Source organism: Leptonotus elevatus, chromosome 9, assembly GCF_054856555.1.
Source record: "Leptonotus elevatus isolate MCC_2025b chromosome 9, RoL_Lele_1.0, whole genome shotgun sequence".
Taxonomy (NCBI): domain Eukaryota; kingdom Metazoa; phylum Chordata; class Actinopteri; order Syngnathiformes; family Syngnathidae; genus Leptonotus; species Leptonotus elevatus.
This window is the reverse complement of record NC_141247.1, coordinates 12,681,822-12,703,964: the sequence shown is the minus strand read 5'-3', so window position 1 is coordinate 12,703,964 and position 22,143 is coordinate 12,681,822. Positions and strand designations below refer to the sequence as shown.

General features: G+C 40.0%; 1 protein-coding gene across 1 annotated transcript; it reads left to right on the top strand.

Annotated features, from left to right (window-relative positions):
* Positions 1 to 253: 253 nt before the first annotated feature.
* Positions 254 to 21,719, top strand: LOC147168396 (neuronal acetylcholine receptor subunit alpha-3-like). Its single transcript, XM_086084710.1, has 7 exons — positions 254 to 497; positions 15,115 to 15,254; positions 15,339 to 15,383; positions 15,462 to 15,571; positions 16,030 to 16,237; positions 17,120 to 18,118; positions 19,842 to 21,719. Exons 1-7 carry the CDS (start codon positions 440 to 442, stop codon positions 19,965 to 19,967), a joined length of 1,686 nt encoding a protein of 561 aa, XP_085940836.1. The 5' UTR covers positions 254 to 439; the 3' UTR covers positions 19,968 to 21,719.
* Positions 21,720 to 22,143: the final 424 nt, after the last annotated feature.

The window sequence follows — 22,143 nt, the reverse complement described above, 5'->3', positions numbered from 1 at the left end:
CTCGCAGGCACGCACGCACGCACGCACATACTCACATACTCACCCACATACAAAAAAAATAAATAAAAGAAGCGCCTTCTTGAACATTTTAACAGACCCATGGGCGTTTTGGAACCATGACTGCAAACTTATCACCTCTGAGTCACGATGGGTGAGAGCAAGAGAGAGAGCGAGAGAGAGAGAGAGAGAGAGAGAGAGAGAGAGAGAGAGAAGGAGGAAGGGAGGGAGGGAGTAAGGAAGGAGGGGAGGCGCCGAAGTTGTCCGGCGAAGCGCACCGCGAGTCCAAACCTCTCCTTCACTGCGCGTAAAAGAAAAAACATGCTTCTTTAATCGGAAGCGTGACTGGGGTCCGCAGCAGATCACTTTGCCAGGACATCCCATCTCATCGCCATCACATTTTTAAAACCCCGAAGAATATCCCAGATTGCCCGATGCATCCATGATTCTTCCCGGGAAAACAAGCGTCGTTCTCTTGCTGGTCCTCCTCACAGCGCAAGGTAAGCGCACTGGATGTTGCTGCACTTGGAGATCAAAACAACCCAAAAAGTAGCGATTTACACGCATGACACTAGTTTTAGTTCATTTGTAAACATTTGGTTGCATGGAAGGAATCGGTTTTATTTTTTTTGTTAGGGGAAGCAAAGTGAGGTGAATGTGCATTTGTGTCCATCATTCCTTCTGGAGAGGGAAGATGATGTCGTGTAGTTGGTAACCAGACTTGAACAGGATGTCATAAATAGGATGAAAGACGGGAAGCCTCTCAGTTGTTGCATAGCAAATCAGTCGAAGGTAAATCATTTTGTAAACATCATATTTATTGTGTGGTTAGACTACGGTGAGAGTTGGCTACAAAAGGTAATTATGGTTGATTTTTTGTTTTTGTTTTGTAGTACGAGCCCAAAATTTGTGTTACTACATTGAAGTGAAGCGGGGAAAAAAGGCGTAATTGATGTACTGTAATGCCATCACACGTGGGCAAGGAGAGCTCTTTATTTTGCATGTCTGCCTATGACAAAATGGGGGAAAAAAACTTGATACCTTTCCATTTAATTACACTCAATATCCAGTTCATCCCCATTTAAATTCCCATGGAATGTTTTAAATTTCAATCTTTCCAAAATACCACAAATTCCCATGAAAATTTACAAGAAATCTGCCAAAAATGTTCCACCCCTTTGCGATGCTACTTACAATTCAGTTCACATTGCAACCACTATAATAAATACATTATTTCCTATTTTGGGGGGGGGGGGGGGGGCAGTTTTACAGGTTTTGTCCATGCTCTCATATAGCTGCAGCTATCCCTAATGTAGTGGCCAGTGTGAGCACAGAGCTATGTAAACATATTCATACGTCAACCCCTGGAGCTACTGTGCATCTTATAGTTTGTAGAAAACACACATACTGGACTTAAAACAAACACGGTTGATGTTGATGTTGTTAGGCGGAGGCAAGAAGCCCTCAACGTGAAAGCGTTTTTTTGTGTCACTTGGCTGAACTTATTGCATTGAATCATTCTCTAAACTTTGTGATTTTCATTTCAGTTTGTAGTGTTTGATGGATAATTCTATTTATAGCCTTTCCTAGGGTTTCCCCCGGTGCTTTATGAGCCTGGCGGCCCGCCAGGCTACACGTCCAAACACCCCCGTCCCCTCTGAGGAGTAGTAGTAGTACGTTCCCGGCTGGATTTTTCTTCCCAGGCTGTCCCTGACCACCAGGTTTAGCAAGTTTTCTAGGGGAAATCATGCTTTCCATATAGAAATTCCCCCCCACCCCAATTTTTTTTTTTAAATTACATTTACAAACCCCTGCGATTGGCTGACGACCAGTACAGGGTGGGTGTACCCTGCCTACTGCCTGTAGGCAGCGGGAATAGGCTCCAGCATCCCCACGACCATGGACATTTACACACCGTTTACATTTTTGTTTCATGTTTTAAAAAATCACAATAAAAGAATGCAAAAAAATTGACTCCTTTAAAAAGTGTAATAAAGATGAAAGTCACGTTCACTCACTATAGTATTGCTAAGTTGAAATGTGCCTTTAAGGGGCGTGGCCAAGTGAGTGACATTGGCCATTTACCACTGGGTTATTTCAGTGTTCTCGTCTGCTCCCTGTGAGTGCTTTCATTTTGTATTCATGTGTTTAGCTGAAAGTGCATCGGCAACTGCTACTCAGATCAGAAACGTAGATGTATGTAATAAATATTTGATATTTTGCAGTGGACATACTCATTACTTCTTTGTCTGCGTGAAAATGACTTTGCTTGGCCAATTTATATGCTGTTACTTATATATATGTGCCGTTTGTGTTTCTTTCTGCTTGTTTCATTTGGTATCTTTTAGGGGTGTGAATTGCCTAGTACCTGGCGATTCGATTCGTATCACGATTCATAGGTCACGATTCGATTCGATACCGATTCATCCCGATACGAATCTATAAATTGATTATTGCGATTATTTTTTTAAACTCAAATTTAGAAAATACTAATCAATTGTACATGCTTGAGATGACGCCGACACTGTAAAATTTGTATGAACATTTATTTATTTATGTGAAAATTCAGGCTTATAACTGAGCCACTGCATTTAACAAACAGGTTTGAACAGCACTGAAATCAAATATTAAGGCTTAATGTTCCATTAATATAACATTCTTCCATGCTTAATGTGTGAATCCTAACCCTAAGTAAGACGTTTTGTTGAATATTCCCATAAAAAATTAATGTTTAAAAATCGATTCGGCCGCATATCGAATCGATTTGAGAATTGCACGCTTTAATATGGCGATATATTGCCGAATCGATTATTTCCAACACCCCTAGTATCTTTGATACTCCCTTTGAACAGTGCGTAATAATAGGAAGTAAGTGTACATTAACGTCATTCGTTAAATGGGATGAGATATTTTCCGTTATGTGTGGGTTTAAATCACCCACTTAGCGCGTTCAATACCTAACGATTCCACCAGTTTCTAGTGTGCTTTAAATATCTACTTTTGTCATGGTTTCCCTTAAGTGGCTCCCCAGACACCCATTTCAGTCATTCAACAGTGTTACGATCCTGAATTTCATTTAATTCACAGAGTAAAGTGAAGATAATTTCCCAGGAGATGGTCTTCTCTCGTGAATAGGAAGCTCAGAGCATAATGAACATCTTTCTGGATTATATATGATAACATCCTTAAATAACAATAATGTGAATTTGGGTGTTCCGACTGTGTCAATAACACTTTCTCAGCTTGTCAATCAAACTGCAGGGTGTGACACAGCTACTGCATCTGTGGGGGAATCGCTGCTCATACCAAGTACGTTTAAAAGTTGCTCCCAAAAGATCCAAAGTCTCTCCCAGGAGAGAAGAGCAGCACATAGATAAGAAGTATTTTAGTTTTTAGGAGTGTTTTGTTATGTGCAAATATTTTTTAAACTTTTCACTTTCAAAGAGTGCAAAAATAAATGTGATGCCCCCCCTCCCCTCGGGAGTAGTGCGAAGTGCTTCCCATTGTCACACTGTAGTCATCAGGTGCACCAGGACGAATCACACGCAGCCTTGAACTTGACGCATACGCGCGGATCGACTTCTCTCTTAGCTCCGCTTCAGCTGGATTGCAACTCGTCAAAACAACACCTCCCCAACATTGGAGAAACGTCAGGGAATCGGACAACTGCTAATTGCCGTAGACACAGAGTCTGACAGAGGAGGGCAAAGGAGAGGACATCTGCTGTGAGTTGTCGCAGTCCTCTTGGTTATTTGGGTTGAAACTTAAAAACCAGATTTTGCCCTCTCCTTCGTTGTTCAAATCCCCCCATTGGCCAGGAGGATTCTCAACTGGACTGTGTGGGGGGGTCTGAATTGTGTGCTGCAAAAGATATTGTCTCCTGCCATCCATGATCGGATCATTTGTCAACACAAGAGATGAAACGCTGAACCTGCAGTCAGCCGCATCAAGCTATTTCCGAGGAATAATCGGACCCCAGTGGCTTGCTTGGAGGTGTGCGGCAGACAAGCTCTAATATTGGCAGTTATGACATTCACAAAAGAAAGTCAGCCTGTGGGTCGCTTGTGGCGCACGTCAGCAAATTTGGAAGATGAGGCAGTGTCTTAAGGTTTAGGATTTAGTGATTGAAATCAGCTGAATTGCATAATATGTTTTAGCGGCCCGCAGCAGTTTGCCTGATGAAGCAGCTTAGAGGGATGTCCGGCCAAGGTGGCGTAAAACTGATCTCTGTGAGGTTTTGGGATTGACCCTTTATCTTCATTTCCTGTTTTTTTTTTTTTTATTGGCTTCTTAGTATAACACGGAGGAGGCGGGACTTTTGACTTCCGACTTTGTTTCCGTTTCCGGTTTGCGACGTGTGCGCCGCGTCCCAGTACTTGCGCTTCCGCCTTTGTGCCCCTCGGTTGCGCGTTCCCGTCGACGGGTGCGAGGCTGCGAGTGGGTAGTGTCTGTCTCAGTGTCCCAAGCATTTCAGATAGCCGAGACGCGCTCCCGCTCAGCGGTTGGGGAGGTGCAACGGTGGGGGTGCGAGTGTTGGAACGCGGCCAGCAGTGGCCGGAAACGGCGCTGATGTGCCTATTGCCTGTAAAGATTATACACAGCAAAAATTGGAGAGTTAAAATTGCAGAGTTAAATTTGTGAGAGTTCATTTTGACTCTCAAACTGTAATTTTAATATTTCCAGAGTTAAATGGTGTCCAGTGCAGTGCTAATCCCCTCGAGCACACGAGGGCCTGTGTCCTGCATGTTTTCGAGGTTCCTCTTCTCCAACACACCTGATTCAATGATCAGGATAATTATCCGAGCTTAAATATGAATCAGCTGTGTTGAATGTGGGAAACCTCGAAAACATGCAGGACACAGGCCCTCGAAGACCGGACTTTGACACCACTGACCTAGAGTGAGATCAGTAGCAGACGGTCCTTTCTTTTAAGAAGTCAGCTTTTAAGAGTATTTGAGAAGAGTTAATTGTCTAAACCTGTAGTGTTAACTTAACTCTGCTCAGTGAGTTAAAAATAGTGATAGACCGATACGTTTTTTTCCAAGGCATATACCGATACCGATTATTCGTAGTCAAGGAGGCAGATAACCGATATTTCAAGCCAATGTTCATTTGCAGTAAAATAGAAAATATTTGCGTAAAAAACCAAAAACTATTTATTTTAATTTTAAACATATAAAGAGTTGAGAGCTTTGTTTAAAAAAATACAACAAAAATTGCAGGGAGCTTCCAGGGTCATCAGCATGTGTTAAGCTAAATTAAAAACTAAGCAAGTAAATTGTTCCCTAAAGATTTATTTTTTACTGTAAATTAAGTTCTACAACAAAATTTCTTAATTAATTAATTAATTTATTTACATTTTTTTTAAAGTGTAGGGAGTTGTCAGTGTCGGCATAATTTTTTTTTATAAAGTGGAAATTTTAATAAATCCATGAATTAAAGCTCCCTGTATCTCACTGAGCAACAAATGCATACAAATGTAGCTAATTTGGGGTTTTCGTCAGGGTTTGTAAAAGGTTTCAAAAGATCTTCACATACAGTGAAAATTTGTCTGAATATGTTCGAAGTGTCTTTGCGACAAGTAAAAACCGTCTGTGAACATCTTACAAAACCTGATGAAAACCCTAAATTCGCTACGTTCGCAAGCATTCACAGTTTAGTGAGATACCAGCTTTATTGGATTTCTGATTCGTAAAAAGGCCGATGCCGATGTTTGTCAAAATGCCAATTATCAGCCGGGCTGATTTCTGGTCCATCCCTAGTCAACTCATTCACTCCCAGCCATTTTCACTGAAGCAACCCCTTTAGCTCCCGGCTGTTTTACTGGATTTTGACTGATTTTGCAAGGTCCACAGAATATTGTGTTCTATTGGTATAAAAACATGGACACCTACCAAAAGAAAGATTAGAGTCTCTTCTTTCATCATTATTCACATTCCTGTTCAAAACACTGGGGAAAAGAGCTTTTTGCAACAAGGCCCTGGCTGATCTCTTATACTGCCACCTGCTGGATGTTTTTTGTAATAACTACCATTGCTTTTAACGACCTCTTCAGGTCAGAGGCTGCATCAAAACCTTCTGTATGTTCTAGCATTTAAAAAACACACACATAAAAACGTATAAATACGTTTTTGGGACTATGGCAATATTTAAAATAGAACGTTTTTATACGTTTTTGGGAGGAAATTAGTTAACAATGTACTCTCTCCCAGTGTGAAACATTTTCACTATTTTAAAAGTGTTGATTGAACTCTGGAAAGTGTATGGCTACTTTGAAAAAGTGTTAAAAACAACTCTGTGAGCGTTAATTCAGCACTGGGCTTTTTGCTGTGTATATAAAAGTTCACGATTTGCCTTGTAATTAATGGTGGCTTGAAGTAGAAGACACAGTGCCACCTGCTGGATGGATGGAGCGCTGCTTTACGTGCCATTCATGTGAAATCACCTTTGGTTAACTTTCTCCCTTTGAGCAGCTTTGTTTACACTAAGCCCGTGTTGTTTAGATGTGCTTGCAAACAGATGTCTCCTTGCATCTCGGCGTCACCAAGCACGTTGGCTCTTGCACCAGACTTAAATGCTCCCGCGAGTTTGATGCTAGCAAGCAGCTCTCCAGTTTCGCTCCCGGATGTAATGAAGTTGCGTTGAAGTCTGACAGGAAATCATCAGAACGCGCGTGGTTGCGCGTGGCTTAAGGCCCATGCGGGGGATGCGGGATCTGCTTAGCACGATTGCCGTATGATTCCTCGTTCCTACCCACACCGCTTGCGTACACACATTCTGAATTACAACCGCGGGCAGAAGCAGACGTCTCACTCTACCGCCCATGGATTGAATTAAATACATTGTAGCCCTTACAGCATGAACACACACATTTGAGACTTGCGGGAAGTCGGAAATAAACAACTGTCAAGTAATGTCAAATTTGCTTTGTTTTTGGAGGGGCAATTTCATAACAAACTTAATGTATGTGTGTTTTTTTTTTTTTAGCATTCTCTTTTAAGTCATCTTTTTTTCTCAAGTACTGTTCGTAATGTAGTGGTCAATCAATACTGATTTCCAGACGGAACAATTTTCTGAAATGGTTGCATGGGAAATGGAATAGTGGCTACAGTATTCCTTTTGTTTCTCCTTTTTTTAAATGTCGGATTCGACAACATTCAATTGATTCCGTTGTCTATTTTGTAGTCTACATCAGCTGAGATGATGTAGACCTATTACGCAGGCCATTCCCGTAACTTAGCACCCACCTATAGTATCAGGTCACGCTCATGTGAACACTGATGATTCGCTAATGTTGTGTGTAATCGCCTACTTTGCTTTGGACACACTGCAGAGACGAGAAGACATTAGCAGTGATCACTACATTGGCTGCAGCTGCAAGTGCAACACGTTCTCGTCCCAAGACGCAAGATAACGACTCCGTTCTCACGCCGTGAATGCTGACGGTAGATAAACGGAGATATTGTTGCGCAAGTGATGTTTTCGTTGGTTGTCGTTTGCTAGCAGAATCATATGAAAAGTGCTTAACTGATTGCAATGCAATCTTATGATTGGGATTGGGCACATGCCAGCTTTTTTGTTGTTTTGTTTTTACATCGTGATTAAGATCACAGGTCAATATATATATATATATATATATATATATATATATATATATATATATATATATATATATATATATACTAAATAGTCATGGCCTAGAAAGGATTTTCATACAAATACTGTACAGCATGCTGTATATAGGATTTTACAATTTTATAAGTGTTGCTTAGTTAAAGATTACAGCGTTCCAAAACCTATTGTAAACAAATGATCCCTGAAAATTTGTAAACATAAATTGAAGAAAAACATCATGATGCATAATCAGGGTTGGGAGGGTTACTTTTAAAATGTATTCCGTTACAGTTACAAGTTACTTGCTAATTTTTTTAAATTATTAATGTAATCCAAGTACCATAATATTAAAGTAATGTAACTTGATTACTTTGGATTACTTTGGATTACTTTTGGATTACTCCAATACCGAGTATGCTCATAAAGATAGAATACAAATAAATATCACCACAATATATATTCTATACAATTATCCCATGTTATTTGCAGTTGATAGTGACCCGGGCAGCCTACAAATAGCAAAAATCCTTGTATAATTAAAAAGCATGTAGGCTAAAGATAGGTTGATTGATTGATCGATTGATTGATTCAGTCCATCCAATGAGGATGACGATGCGTGACATCAACTGCAAAATTAACTTTTATCCCATGAGGCTTTTGTAATTTGTCTTTAAAGTCACAAGTGCTTTTACATTTCAATATTAACAATGGCAAACTTTTTTAAAACACATATATGACAGTTCACACTGGTAAAAAAAACTAAATGGTTATAAAAACAAACAAGCAAACGAACAAAAAAAACAGCAAATTATTACTTTATTATTATTATATTATTATTATTATTATATTATTATTATATTATATTATTATTATATTATTATTACCCCCACTTAGTCACATTTGATTTTGCCCATTATAAGATGTGTCCGTGTTCTGTTCATGACCCCCCCGCACCACCAAACCCTTCCGCCCTTTACTGTGCTCCCACTTCTGCTTGCCTCACATTTTTCCTGGAAGGCTTCTTGGCTCTCTATCTGCTCAGCTCATCCAACACGACTCCGTGTTCACTGGAGATGAAACACACACAAAAAATGTACATCTGTCTTTTTCTGTGCCGTGTGTGTTGTTCTCTTACCTGATCTGACCTTACTTTTTGTATGACTTTACAACACTTATGCACATTTCTTGCGGACTTGATATAGGAAGACAAACGTATCATATATGATACTTGAGTGTTTGAGGCCTCTGTATCATCAATGTAATACTTTTTTGTTTTTGTGAAGCTGTATCAGCCTAAAATGAAATACACGGACTAAAAATATGCAGTAAATGTAACAATTTTGTTCTTGCCCTCATTTTTCGTGTGCTGAACTCAAAAATCCAAGACTTTTTCTATGCACACAAAATGTGTATTTCTCTTAAATCTGTCTAAAACTGTGTTGGTGAGCACTTCGCCTTTGCCGAGATAGTCCGTCAACATCACATATCATCATACTGATTAATGATTATTGCACAGGTGTGTGTTTGGTTGCCCTAAATAAAAGGCCACTCTTAAAATGTGCAGTTTTACCGTACTGGTGCATATTCAGTATTCATTCTACAAGAACTTAAACTTAGGTTAAAATTTCATAAATATAGATCATATCATCGCTGTCCTGGGAAAAACACTTATGTCCATTTTTGTCTTTATTTTTATTTTTTTTTACATTTTTACGTTTATGATGAAAACTAAATGCAGACAGGGGCGGAGCTACATGGTGGCAAGGGGCCACCCCTTGTCACTCTCTGACCACCCCATACCAAAGATAACATTTTGGTTTCTTCATATGAATAGATTATTATTACTGATTATTATTATTAGTTTTAATGTTAGATTTGTTTATGTTATTATTATATATTTTATTTTATATTATATTATATTTATCTTATTTATTTATTGTAAAATCGCCCTGGCCATCCCAATGGGGGAAAAAAGGGAAACAAGGACATCAGCATTTTTTTATATGACAGAGATGATATGTATATATGATACAAAAGGGAAATTCTTACTGTGTATGGACATTGATTTTGTTTTCTTCAGAAAGCCCAATAAAGGGTCAGTTTTTCATCTGTCAATGGATAATGGATGTAATTATGATGGTTATGGTAATTATGGTTAAAGGTGAGGTAAAAAACAAACAAATCAAACTTCATTTCTTTCCTAGTCCCAAACATACTTTGGCTTGTAGACATGTCATCTTTGTTTGATAAATTAGCATTCTCAGTGAATCAGACATCAAGTCCCACATCCTCAGAGATGAAAGCATGCGAGCAAGAGGCCACTGGATTTCATGCATCACTGAAACAAAAATCACATGCTGTTCGAGGCAAAGGTGAAAGCGTGTGTGTCGCACAAAACACACACACACACACACAAGAGCACATAGGAAGCCCCATGCATGGACCATGTGTTGAAATGAGTAGTTTGAAGCACCTTATGTCGTTCATTGTCACAAGCAGGACATCAAAAAGCCTCAAAACCTCTTAATTGCTGACACGCTTCCTCTTTTCCTCTTGTCCGCACACACACATTCACGCACACTCACGCACACTGTCAACCGTGTATTATTGGAGGGTAATTAGTTTCCAGCGCTGACTCCCAGCCTCATCCCGTTAAGCACATGCCTGATCAAAGAGCCTCTCACAGGCTTTGGCTCTTTGGGTTCCTGGAGCCACGAGATATGGAGGCACACTGGCTAATTCTCAATCATTGTGGCTATTTGAGGCCGAACACGCGTGACTGCTCCACTCGTTTTCATTCGCCCGAGAAAAAAGCCTTTGTCATCACGTCCACGTCTGTTTCGGTCTGTGATTATGCAGTCTGAAGCTTGAGAAATGTGAGCAGGTTTCTCAAGGCTTCAAGATTAGTCAATGCACTATTTTCTACTAACAGGTGTCATCCGTGCATACATTTTCTATAGCACGTGTCGCCTATCTCAGCTGATTTTGGGTGAGATAGGCAGGCTACACCCTGGATTGGTCGCTAGCCAATCACAGGGCACATATATGGAATAAATGTTGGTGAATTCTGATTTTCGTATCAGTACATATTAGGGTTGGGTATTGCTAACAACCTCACAATACGATACGTATCACAGTACAGGGGTCGCGATACGTATCGCGATACATATGTGCCCAATTACTGATCTTCAAGGAGATACGTGTCCTGATATTTTACATGAATTTACTTGCATTTTTAGTGTAAAAGTCATACGTATACCTAAATGATATGTTTATTATGCTGGATGGCAAAAATGTTTTGGTTAGCAGCTCTTCTGGTTTACCACCAAGCTGGTCTAAATCTTCACGCATTGCAGAGCAAGGAGCAGCTTTCACAGACACACCGGGAAAATGTATGAATAGGTATGAGCCGATATGAGTAAAATAAAGTATTAAAATTACAGCTCTAAAAAGTCTATTTTGGTTTTAAACAAAATAAGAAAAATTGCTACATTTCGAAACATGTACCATGTTTATAAGTAACTAAATGTTGATATTCTTTCTCTGATTTAATTATTCTTAGCAAGACACAGTATCCCAAAACTGATGGGCTATTTCTAAAACAGACTTCATACATACACTTTTATTTTTTTTTATCATTATTTTTTTTTTTAAATAAGTAGGCTACCATGCAAACACCCAAGGCACTCGTGTCCCTGCCATCTCCGCTGCGCTTGTGCGACATGTGGACTAATTGAAGGCAATTGACTTCAAAGACTGCAATTGTCGAGAATCTAGTGTGCCACTAGCGTACTGACTTTACAAGGAATGAGCAAAATAACCAGCACCTCTCTGGTTTAATTTTTCAATTAAAAGTAACTCCCAAATATCAGTTTACAGTACATTGCTTCACTGTATGGCCCTCATATAATACTCCCTTTCCCCTTTAAACCCTCTTTTAGGTTGTTTAAATTGCTCTTGATGTTATCTGGAGCTCAGTCACACTGTATCACGTTGAGCTGTTATGAAATCTTCATAAAACATCTAAAGTCATGAATGTTTTACCACTGACTGTGTTGCTGCCACACGTGGCTTCATGAACACACTCTTAGAGTTGCACAAACCAAACCTCTCCTAAAAGCCTTGGGAAATACGCCATGATGTATAAGTTGGACACCAGCTCAACAAAGGCCAAAGGTTATAATTAACTTTTTTTTTAAAATCACTACTTATGTACTTTGTGGCAAAAGGAATAATGGGAATCAAAGTTCCAGTGGAGAAAAAAAACAGCTCAACTTATTTTTCAACAGTGAACACAAGGTCCAATTAATTGACTGATTATAATTGCTCTGCTTTCCCCTCACCCAATTAGAAGCGTAGGCAAGGTTGTGAGAGTGCACGGAGTGTTTTAAAAGCAGGTACCAAGCAGTGAGATTGCACGAGTGTCTCAGGAGGGCGACTGTTTCATTACTCCGGAAGACTCAGCTCGCCTCTGCAGTGACCCGAAGGAAACTTCTGGACAGCCATTTTGTTCGGTGCCAACTTTTTTCATGCAGAAATAGAAGAACATTTTAAATCACCTATGTGAGATAAACACGTAAAAAAAATAATAATAATCATAACTTAAATATAGATAATAATGAGGTGTCAAATTTAAAATAATGGATAACTTCCTTCATACTTTTTAGTTGTTGTGGTTGACCATAAACCCAGTATGTCAATATGGCTTACATAATTCTAATTTTTTTTAGGATTTAATTTATATTTATCATTAGTAGGGATGTTAAAATTAGTGCATTCATTTTGAGTTAATTTAACGCCACAATTTTTTTTTTTATGCGCAATTAGTGGAAAGCCTATACTGAGGGAATTTCCAGGCACAACGTAGCAGACACGTCCAAAATTTAGCAGTAATACATTTAATAATAATGCATACATTTGTGGAGACTGGGGTGAAGTTGTATTTTACAATTTCAAAAATGTGCAGAATTTCACAAGTTACTTCATGATAAAGATTAGATAGCTCTTAGCTCGTCTTACAAATGCAATTGTGCCATCTAGTGGCAGAAAATGACCTCAACACAAATCAATATCAGCAATTTTTGTATTTTAATTTAACTCAATTTTCCCCGGGGACGACCCAGGACACACTGGAGAGACTATGTCTCTGGGCTGGCCTGAGAACGCATTGGGATCCCGTCGGAGGAGCTGGTTGAAGTGGCTGGGGAGAGGGAAGTCTAGGCTCCCCTGCTAAAGCTGCTGCCCCCCGCGACACGACTCCGGATAAGCGGCAGATGGATAACTCAATTTTATACATTATTATGAAATTATTGTATCAATGACTAAAAGATGCAGCCATATTTCTATTAGTTTAACATTTTTTCCAGTTTTTATGTTAACAAGACAAGACCACATGCATGTAGATTAAGCATTCTGGTGTGTTCAAGCATGCAAATTGAAACAAAAATATTAATAATTGTTATTTAATAGAAGAAACCGTAATTACAGATAATCTTTTTTTTCAATGAGATGTTTGGGGCCACTGGAAATGTCAGGGCCCCAAGCGATTGCCTGAGATGCTTGACCGCCTACGTGTGGCAAAGTTCTGTTTTATTGATCAGCAAATATTGGAGTTGTGAAGAGAGACAGAAATCGAAGGCAAATCGGAGGTGAGGTTTCTCCCATATATATACGCTACGTATTTGTAGAGGGAATTCAAATCAATTCAGCAAGTTTAACTATGACATCATGGACAATCTTAGATTCAAAGAGTAGACTAGAAAACTATAAAAATAACGTCATTTAATCAATATGTGTTTATTTATTTATTTCCCCATGACCGCACGTCCCTGTTAAAGGAGGTTACCCCCCAAGAGCTGTGACATTCTTGTGCAACGTTGCATCGAAATACTTGTTTTCTCAGCTTCCCTCCTGTCTTACCTTTTAATCTTTCTTGGAACACTTCAGATTGAAGTGTCAATAAGGTAACCTTTCAAATAAATCAGCTCTGTTATTTCCCTGGACGGGTCAGAATGGAGGAGAAACACAAGGCAAGAGCCTGATGCACACCACAATGCAGCTTTTAACGTAGGATGTCTCGATTCCATCCTCACGTGTAGTCCGAAGGGCAATAAAGGTACAACTTCTTTATGAGTTTTAGAGGCTAAAGTCATAAAGAAGTTGAGACAGCATAGGTCTCGGTAGATTCAGCTTTATGTGCATTTGTTGTTTATTAATAGCTACCTATAGCGTCGTAAAACTTTTTCCACACTGCAAATCTATAAGAGGATTAATGATGATAAGAATACACTAAATTGGGTTTAAACATGCCTGGCATAGTGCTCTTTTGAAGCCCTGTAAGAAAATAGCCTATGAAAGCTGCATGTTTTATTTATCCTATGGTGAATAGGAATGTAGCTTTTTGCGCGTACATGGGCTTCTACTCGGTGAAGCACTTCACCTCCATATATAAAGTGGTTAGTGCAGCACAGGAAGCACAGGTTGATGTTCCGGTACTGTGCTTGGGAATGGGCTGAATTGTGTGTGCAGCTTAAAAGCCTTGGTGGACGCGTCGACCTTCAAGTAATATGACTTGATCATTTGTTATTTTCTTACTGTATGTTTGCTTAGATTGACTGTCAAGTATTTGTAAAGCTGAACCGAGGCGAGGTCATTTTCTGTTGTAACACAACTGTATCCCATTGCACAATGCAAGGTTTGGCAAGGCATGCTTGGTAAGTGATTGCTGACCTCACAAATCTTCCATATTTTCCATCATGCTAATGGCCATGGATATGGATGATCAAAACTCTCATTTTGATGACTCATGTTTTGTCTATTTGGAGGCTAAGCTTTGTTAGGACACTGGCGCAGTGTGCTGGTGGTGTGAGTGTTCACTGTCCCAAGCGAGGCAACATTTTCTGCTCGGACAGGCGTGAGAGGGTCTGTATGCCATCCCACGCAGCAGTGTTACTCCTGGCACTTTTCCACAATGTGACCTTCAATCCAGCCTTACAATGCGTACGCTATGACTAAAAGAGTCTGTCGTTTTCTTTATGTATTTGACAATTCCTTTTGGCATGAAGTCATGCAGATTCTGCAAGGCTTAGCTCAAAGGATATTTGCAATCTTTTATTGGCATGACATCTTTAAACACCAAAATCCTTTTTTGTTTACTTTTGCTAATCCAGAAGTCAAACCAGTGAATTTGAGGTATATGTCTGTTTTATGTTAAATCTTGCATCGGTTCGTGAATTTTGCGTTCAACTCATGCATTCAACAGTCATGACATTGCTCTCCCTCGATCAGAACTTTTCAGTTTTTAAGTACAACCCATAATTACCTTTCATTATTTTAACAATGATCATTATCTGTTTACGTCTCTTTTTCAAAGACAGACTGTTGCACTTAGTGGAAAACAACATTGACACGATTGTATTAAATTAATGTTGGTCATACTACATAATAAATTCCCATTTTATCGGTGTTGTTCAAACTGTCTGTCTTTGCATTTTGTTTTATTAGGCTGTTTTGCGTCCAAAGGGGAGGACCGTTTATTTCGGAGGTTATTCCGAAGGTACAACCAGTTCATCCGACCAGTGGAGAATGTGTCAGATCCGGTCACAGTGGAGTTCGAGGTGTCCATATCTCAACTGGTCAAAGTGGTAAGAGGAAAATTAAACAATATTCTGAGGAGGAAAAGCAAGAATATGTTTTATAAGGCTACATAACAAACATTTTCTTGTCAGGATGAAGTAAACCAAATAATGGAAACCAATCTGTGGCTGAGACATGTGAGTTGCATTCATGGGTCACCTGTAATATTGTAACAAAAAAGATTGTTTTTGGTAATTTTTTTCCCTGCTGTCTAGGTCTGGAATGACTACAAACTAAGATGGGTACCGGTTGAGTTTGATGGAATTGAGTTCATCCGAGTTCCATCCAATAAGATATGGAGGCCGGACATTGTTTTGTACAACAAGTAAGTTAGATTCATCAGTTGGTTGATGTTTTGATCATCTTTGTCATTTGATTGATGACATGGATTAATTAAAGTTTCATTGAATGTATTTATGTTGTTGTTGCACCCACTTTAAGGGAACCAGAACTATGTCTGTTTAACTCTGATTTAGACGTGACTGAAATTGAAAACTGAAATTTTCATGGTTGTCTCATGTCAGGCTGCAAAAGGAGAGATGGCTTAATCTTTCATTTTCCATTTTTAGACACAACAGATTTCACCCTGATTAGATCGTACAATACTCTCAGATATGGCATGTTTATTCTGTCTGCTGAAGTGGATTTACTACTAAAGCACTTGAATAAACCTAAGGCCTCATTTTTGTATTTAGCTCAGTGTGTGCTGACTTTTCCAATTAAATGCTGTGAAGACCTTTACACGAAATGACATTTGGGTTTCTTGTGGATGCTGTCTTCTAGTGCTGTGGGAGATTTTCTGGTGGAGGACAAGACCAAGGCTCTGCTGAAATTTGATGGCACCATCACTTGGGTTCCCCCGGCTATCTTTAAATCCTCCTGCCCCATGGACATCACCTACTTCCCTTTTGACTACCAGAACTGCTCCATGAAATTTGGCTCATGGACATATGACAAGGCCAAGATTGACCTGGTGCTCATTGGCTCAAAGGTATGAAGATCGTTCATCTTGTGTACCATTATAGATAGTATTCACTGACGTCACAGGATCGCGAGTCGGCCCCTTTTGGTGGGTCAAATTTCGAGCTGGTGGGTCAAATTTCGAGCTTTCACTGAATGTTCTTTTGCTATTGATGAATGTCACCCCCAGCTTCATCTAGTGTTACTTGTGTAAGCAAGAAGTATGCAGAAGATTTAACTCAACACTCTTTGCAGCGGTACATGTTGAAACGTTTGATTAGTGGAATCAATTGGATTAGCCTACAAACATTTTCCGATGTTACAGCCCGGACTGGACTTAATGGCGTCATCACGTAGCCTATGCCATGACGTAGGATGGCTCGATCCCAAAACACGGACATTCTTGCGTCTTCTGTACTTTAGGCTTTTATTGTTGCTATGTTCATTTATCATTTGCGAATTCGAGGGGAAGAATCTCAAAGACAAGTTAGCTAGTTTCCCGACTGCGCTAGCTACTAGCGCTAGCATGTTGCATCAAAAACAACAACACATTTTATTCATCACTTATTTTCCTACACTTCAACAATTTAAACTTTAGGGCTGGTGATCCCAAAATCGAACATCTTGACCACCAGATCTATTTTTAGCCAGAGCTAGCCACGGCTAGCGGCTCACATATTTCACACTTACCTCAATCAACATGGTCAGAACACACTTTGGTAGACTTTATCGGTTGGAAATCCTTTCAATTTATCTTTGAAATTCCGGACACTTCTTTGTCCGTTCCCATTCGACATTCCATAGACCCGTGAACGGCACACAATATAAGGCACATGACGTCATGTGGATACTATCTATATGCACCGAAAAGCAACCCGAGGCTTCCATTTAATTCAAATTTGCACCGATCCAGGTGAACCTCAAAGACTTCTGGGAAAGCGGAGAATGGGAGATCATAGACGCACCTGGTTACAAGCACGACATCAAATATAACTGCTGCGAGGAGATCTACCCAGACATCACCTACTCCTTCTACATCCGCCGCCTGCCGCTCTTCTACACCATCAACCTCATCATCCCCTGCCTACTCATATCCTTCCTCACCGTGCTGGTTTTCTACCTGCCATCCGACTGCGGCGAGAAAGTCACCCTGTGCATCTCCGTCCTTCTCTCCCTCACCGTGTTCCTGCTGGTCATCACGGAGACCATCCCCTCCACGTCGCTGGTCATCCCGCTGATCGGCGAGTACCTCCTCTTCACCATGATTTTTGTCACGCTCAGCATCGTCATCACTGTGTTCGTGCTGAACGTCCACTACCGCACTCCCATGACTCACACGATGCCCGAGTGGGTAAGGTCCGTGTTCCTCGGGGTGCTGCCGAGGGTCATGCTGATGAGGCGGCCGATCGACCAAGGCGGCTCGTCGACTCCCAGCATCACAGCGGGGACGGGAGGAGGAGGGAGCAGCGGAGGGAACAAAAAGAGAAAGAACAGTGTCGGAAGCGGGTCAGGAAGTGTGAGCATTGGGGGGATCACGGGAGGCGTGGCGTGCCCACCGCTGGATGGTGGGGCGGGTGGAGGAGGGGCCTCCTCAGTGGGCGGCTCCATGAACTGTATCGAGTATGGTGAGATGAACCGCGACAATAAGCGGGAAATGAACAGAAGATGTCCCTACAGAGGCAAGGAGGTTCCAACACCTGTTCCTCCTCCCAAGGCGCCCCCATCATCTCAGGGCCCTCAGAGTCAGAGACCCCCAGAGTCAGAGCTGCCCAAACTGCCAAGGGCCTTGAACTCGCCCTCGCAAGTGAACGCCGTCGTGGCATTCTCTGTCATTTCGCCTGAGGTCAAGCAGGCCATTGAAAGCGTGAAGTACATCGCCGAGAATATGAGGACTCGCAACAAAGCCAAAGAGGTATGATCAAATACACTGCTCAATCAGCGTATCATTTATTCTTACCATTTTAACCCCTTCGGACCTATAGACGATTGCGGTGGACATGACATATTTTCGTGTCTAAAGCAATAAAAACACATAATTTGGATGATGTCAACACTTCTGGTTCATGATTGGATCCTAGCTAACCAATTACAATCTCAAGTTGATTTAAATGATGTTCATTTTAAAAATGTTACATCAAAATCAGTAAAATAAATCAAAGAATAAAATTTAAAAAATGAAAAAATGCCCAGCAGAAAAAACGCAGATCTGAAAGAGTTAAATTGGCAATTAAAAAAATTAAAATATGACTCGTTTTGTTGTTTGCATTTAAATCTGACACACACTAAAAAGACAAATTGTCATATAAAATCGTCATATTTTCCAAATCCCAATCAGCCTGGATTGCAACTAAATCCATCAAATGATCCAACACCCACATTTGAAAAATAAATAATCAGGCAATGTTTCATGTTTTGTTAGATTTAATAACAAATATTAAAATGAGTCACTTTATTTTATCAGATGACAACTGAAAAGTCAACCCACACAAAAAATTCTTGACCAAAATATATTCTATGCAACCCCACTAGTCTGATATCAGAAGACGGCCATTTTGCCACTTGCTATCGTGTGAAAATAGTGGCTCAGGTCTCAGCTAACAACCAATCACAGCTCAGCTTCAGAAAACAGGTGAGCTGTGATTGGTCTTTGCCTGAGCCTGAACAACAATGATGTCGTCTTCAGTCAACAGCAAGTGGCAAAATGGCCGCCCCCTGAGATGGATTTTGCTTCATAACTCATATTCTACAGATGTAATACTAATCAGAATGTCATGTTTACACTAGTGACGTCACATATAACATATTGTCAAGAAATGTTTAAGGTTGACTTGACTGTTACCATCATATAAACTTTATGAACCGTACAGACGATTTTTAAGTTGCATTTTGGTCCATAGATACACACTGAGTCAACCCCGCAGTTTACCCTATGTGTGTCTCTATGCTGAGAGTGTTAGCATGGGGCTATAAATGGAGAGTAAAGCCCCCTTGTTGGAAGGGCTTCTCCTATCTCATCCTCACACTCTGGATGGGCCTGATATGTTTGTTGCGCCATCTTTTCTTTGTAACACCGCGATCTGGCTGTGAAGAATAGCCATGCAGGCTCCTGTCTGGGCACAACAATACAGTAGCCTTGATCCGATTGTGCACACCTGAATGATCAAAGGGTACACCAGAAGCACACACGCTCACACACAAACACGCGCACACAGGCTTTGACCTCATAGCAGTTTACTGTAGCTTGTGCTAAAAACTAATTATACGCTTACATGTGCAGCCACCTCAGTAGCTTGACATTTGTTTGGTCCACATGTGTTGTCCCAGTTTCACAGGAGGGAAATTGCTTTATTGGTTGAGGTTATGTCTATCTCTGCTATTGTAGAAGGTGCAAGTTGAACGCAATTTTTTCACGGCACGCTGGTAGATATTTAGTTTTTCAGCAAATAACGGAGGATAGGTTTCCCAAAAATTCGACAAACAGGCGAATGCTGAACCATGAATATGCAGGGTTACCTGTAATCAAATATGGTCATATAAAATTAGCATTTTATGATTTCTATTGCTGTATCTGATGAGTATGTATTAGTGTACAACATAACTAGCAGCCTCAAATTATTATTTTTTGTCCTCAATAGGTGGAAGATGACTGGAAGTACGTTGCCATGGTCATCGACAGGATCTTCCTGTGGGTGTTTGTGACGGTGTGTGTACTGGGAACACTGGGGCTCTTCCTCCAGCCGCTCATCAGCTTTTTTAAATGAAAGACACTTTCCACGCTCACCACTGTGGGAAAAATCTCACCTGCAGGTCTTTCACATCACACGTCGGACTGTCGTCCTCTTTGCCCTTTCTTGTTCCTCCCCGGCCCTCGTCAGTCATCACCTCTCGCCGTCAACTGCACATCCCCACACTTGACTTTCCCAGAATTCCTCAATCACCCCGTGCCTCACCCCACTGATGTGCACGCAAGCCATCGCGTGTACTTCCCCTATAACTGTTTGTTACAAAATAACATCTGCTCTCCTTTTTGATGACTTTGTCCTCAAATGCCAGTAATGTCACCTTCCTTGTCTTCCTCAAGGCACATGGTGTCTATTCTCCTTTTTATTTATTTCTGTCAAAATGTCCTCTCAGCTATTGTGTATATATGGTACAGTGGTCTTGTGGTCATAATTGCTGCATAGGATTTGACCACCAGTTGGATATTTTCACCCTTATTCTTATATTGTAGATCTCACTGATCTTTTAAGGGTTATACTACTTTTATACAGTGACGCTTTGACATACGAGTTAAATACATTCTGTGATCACACTCGTAAATCAAAGCATTCATACCTCAAAACATCTTTCCCCATTGAAATGAATGGAAATGCTAATAATCTGTTCCAGCCTCTGAAATAAACTCAACACAATTTTTTTTTAATGATTTTTCAAAAGAAAAATAGCACTCGATAATATTGTACTTTATAAAACATACAATATATGACATGATTAAGCACATAGAGACATAGAGACACACAAGAGTTTCACATCCGACCAAGTAAGATGCAGTAATGTTAGTCATTCTTTGCACTATTGTCTATCCTGTCCATGTCTTGCCCCACCCTTTGTGTTCAGACAACATCGCATAAAGTGTTAAAGCACTGCAACACCAATGCTATTTGTTAGTCCGTGCATTTTTTGTTAGCATTAAGCTAAACAGACAGCTACTGTATGTGGTTGTTGTCAATACATAATGCGTAATACGACTTGTTGTGAAGTGAGTTGAGTTGATTCACTGCCGCCACACAACGCTCAAATTTTGCTCGCAAGTCAAAGCACAAAATCAGCGGAATAATGACTCGTATTTCGAAAACTTGGAAGTCGGGTCACTCGTATGTCAAGGCACCACTGTATAAGAGTGCACTGGAATTGAATTTAAGAGTATTTGTTCAAATCAAGCACAGTAAATATTTCACTTCAGTAATTATTGTCAATTGTCACTGTCATTAATTATGACCATTTTCTCGTATATTCACACATGAATAAGGTCAAAATGATTTTTTGGGGGGAAAACAGTACACAGCAAATAATCATTAAAGAGAGCACACATACACTGTCTTCAGAACACCAGAATAGAAGACAGAACGATGTCATAATATAAAGTTAGTATCAAAGAAAGACAATCTACTTTTCAGAAATTGACAGCATGACACTTTCATATTGAGGTACTGTACTTCTTTCTAACAAATGGATCATGTGAAACACTGCCTGTTGTTTCTTTATTTTCAAACACCTTGTAGAAATGTTTGTGAAATACAGGTGAGAAATGCATGGGCTGGGAACAGGAGACACGACTGAGGTTTCATATTGGTTTGCATCATCATCATCATCATCATCATCATCATCATCATCATCATCATCATCATCATCATCATCATTATCACAAGGAGTAGAATTATTAACAGTGGAATTTACTATGACGCAAGAAACTCATGTATAGAAACACTTTGGATTACATCATGGAAATTAAACTTTGGGGGGAAAAATTGTCTGTCAGTTTGTTGCCGTTCTACTGTAAGAAAAGAGTAAAGGGGAGAAAAGTAAATTCCACAGTAATATCAAGAATCTCTCCTCGAAAACACATTATCAACTCCATTAGGTTTTTCAAGCATCACATAGCATTAGCTACAGTGACTAAGTAATAAGAGAAAATTACACCAAGCTGCACTCAAGCGAAAGCGTATGAAATAGGTCTTGCTTCGCTCTTTAGTCAGTGTTCGGGCTGTATTAAATTGAAGAAATTACACTTTGTGATTATGCACACAGTATTTTACAAATTTCAATTTTGCACGCATAATACCCAAGTGCTCAAACTTATATATAGCCTTAATTAAGCACTAACTGTAAGCTACAGTCCTAGTCAAAAAAGTTGCTGATTGAGAATTCAGATCATAA

Excerpts from the sequence above, each read along its gene's own strand:
- LOC147168396 (XM_086084710.1), top strand. The coding sequence starts at position 440 with ATGATTCTTCCCGGGAAAACAAGCGTCGTTCTCTTGCTGGTCCTCCTC. Across the intron at positions 15,572-16,029 it reads GACATTGTTTTGTACAACAA|TGCTGTGGGAGATTTTCTGG; the intron begins GTAAGTTAGATT and ends GCTGTCTTCTAG. Across the intron at positions 16,238-17,119 it reads TGGTGCTCATTGGCTCAAAG|GTGAACCTCAAAGACTTCTG; the intron begins GTATGAAGATCG and ends GCACCGATCCAG.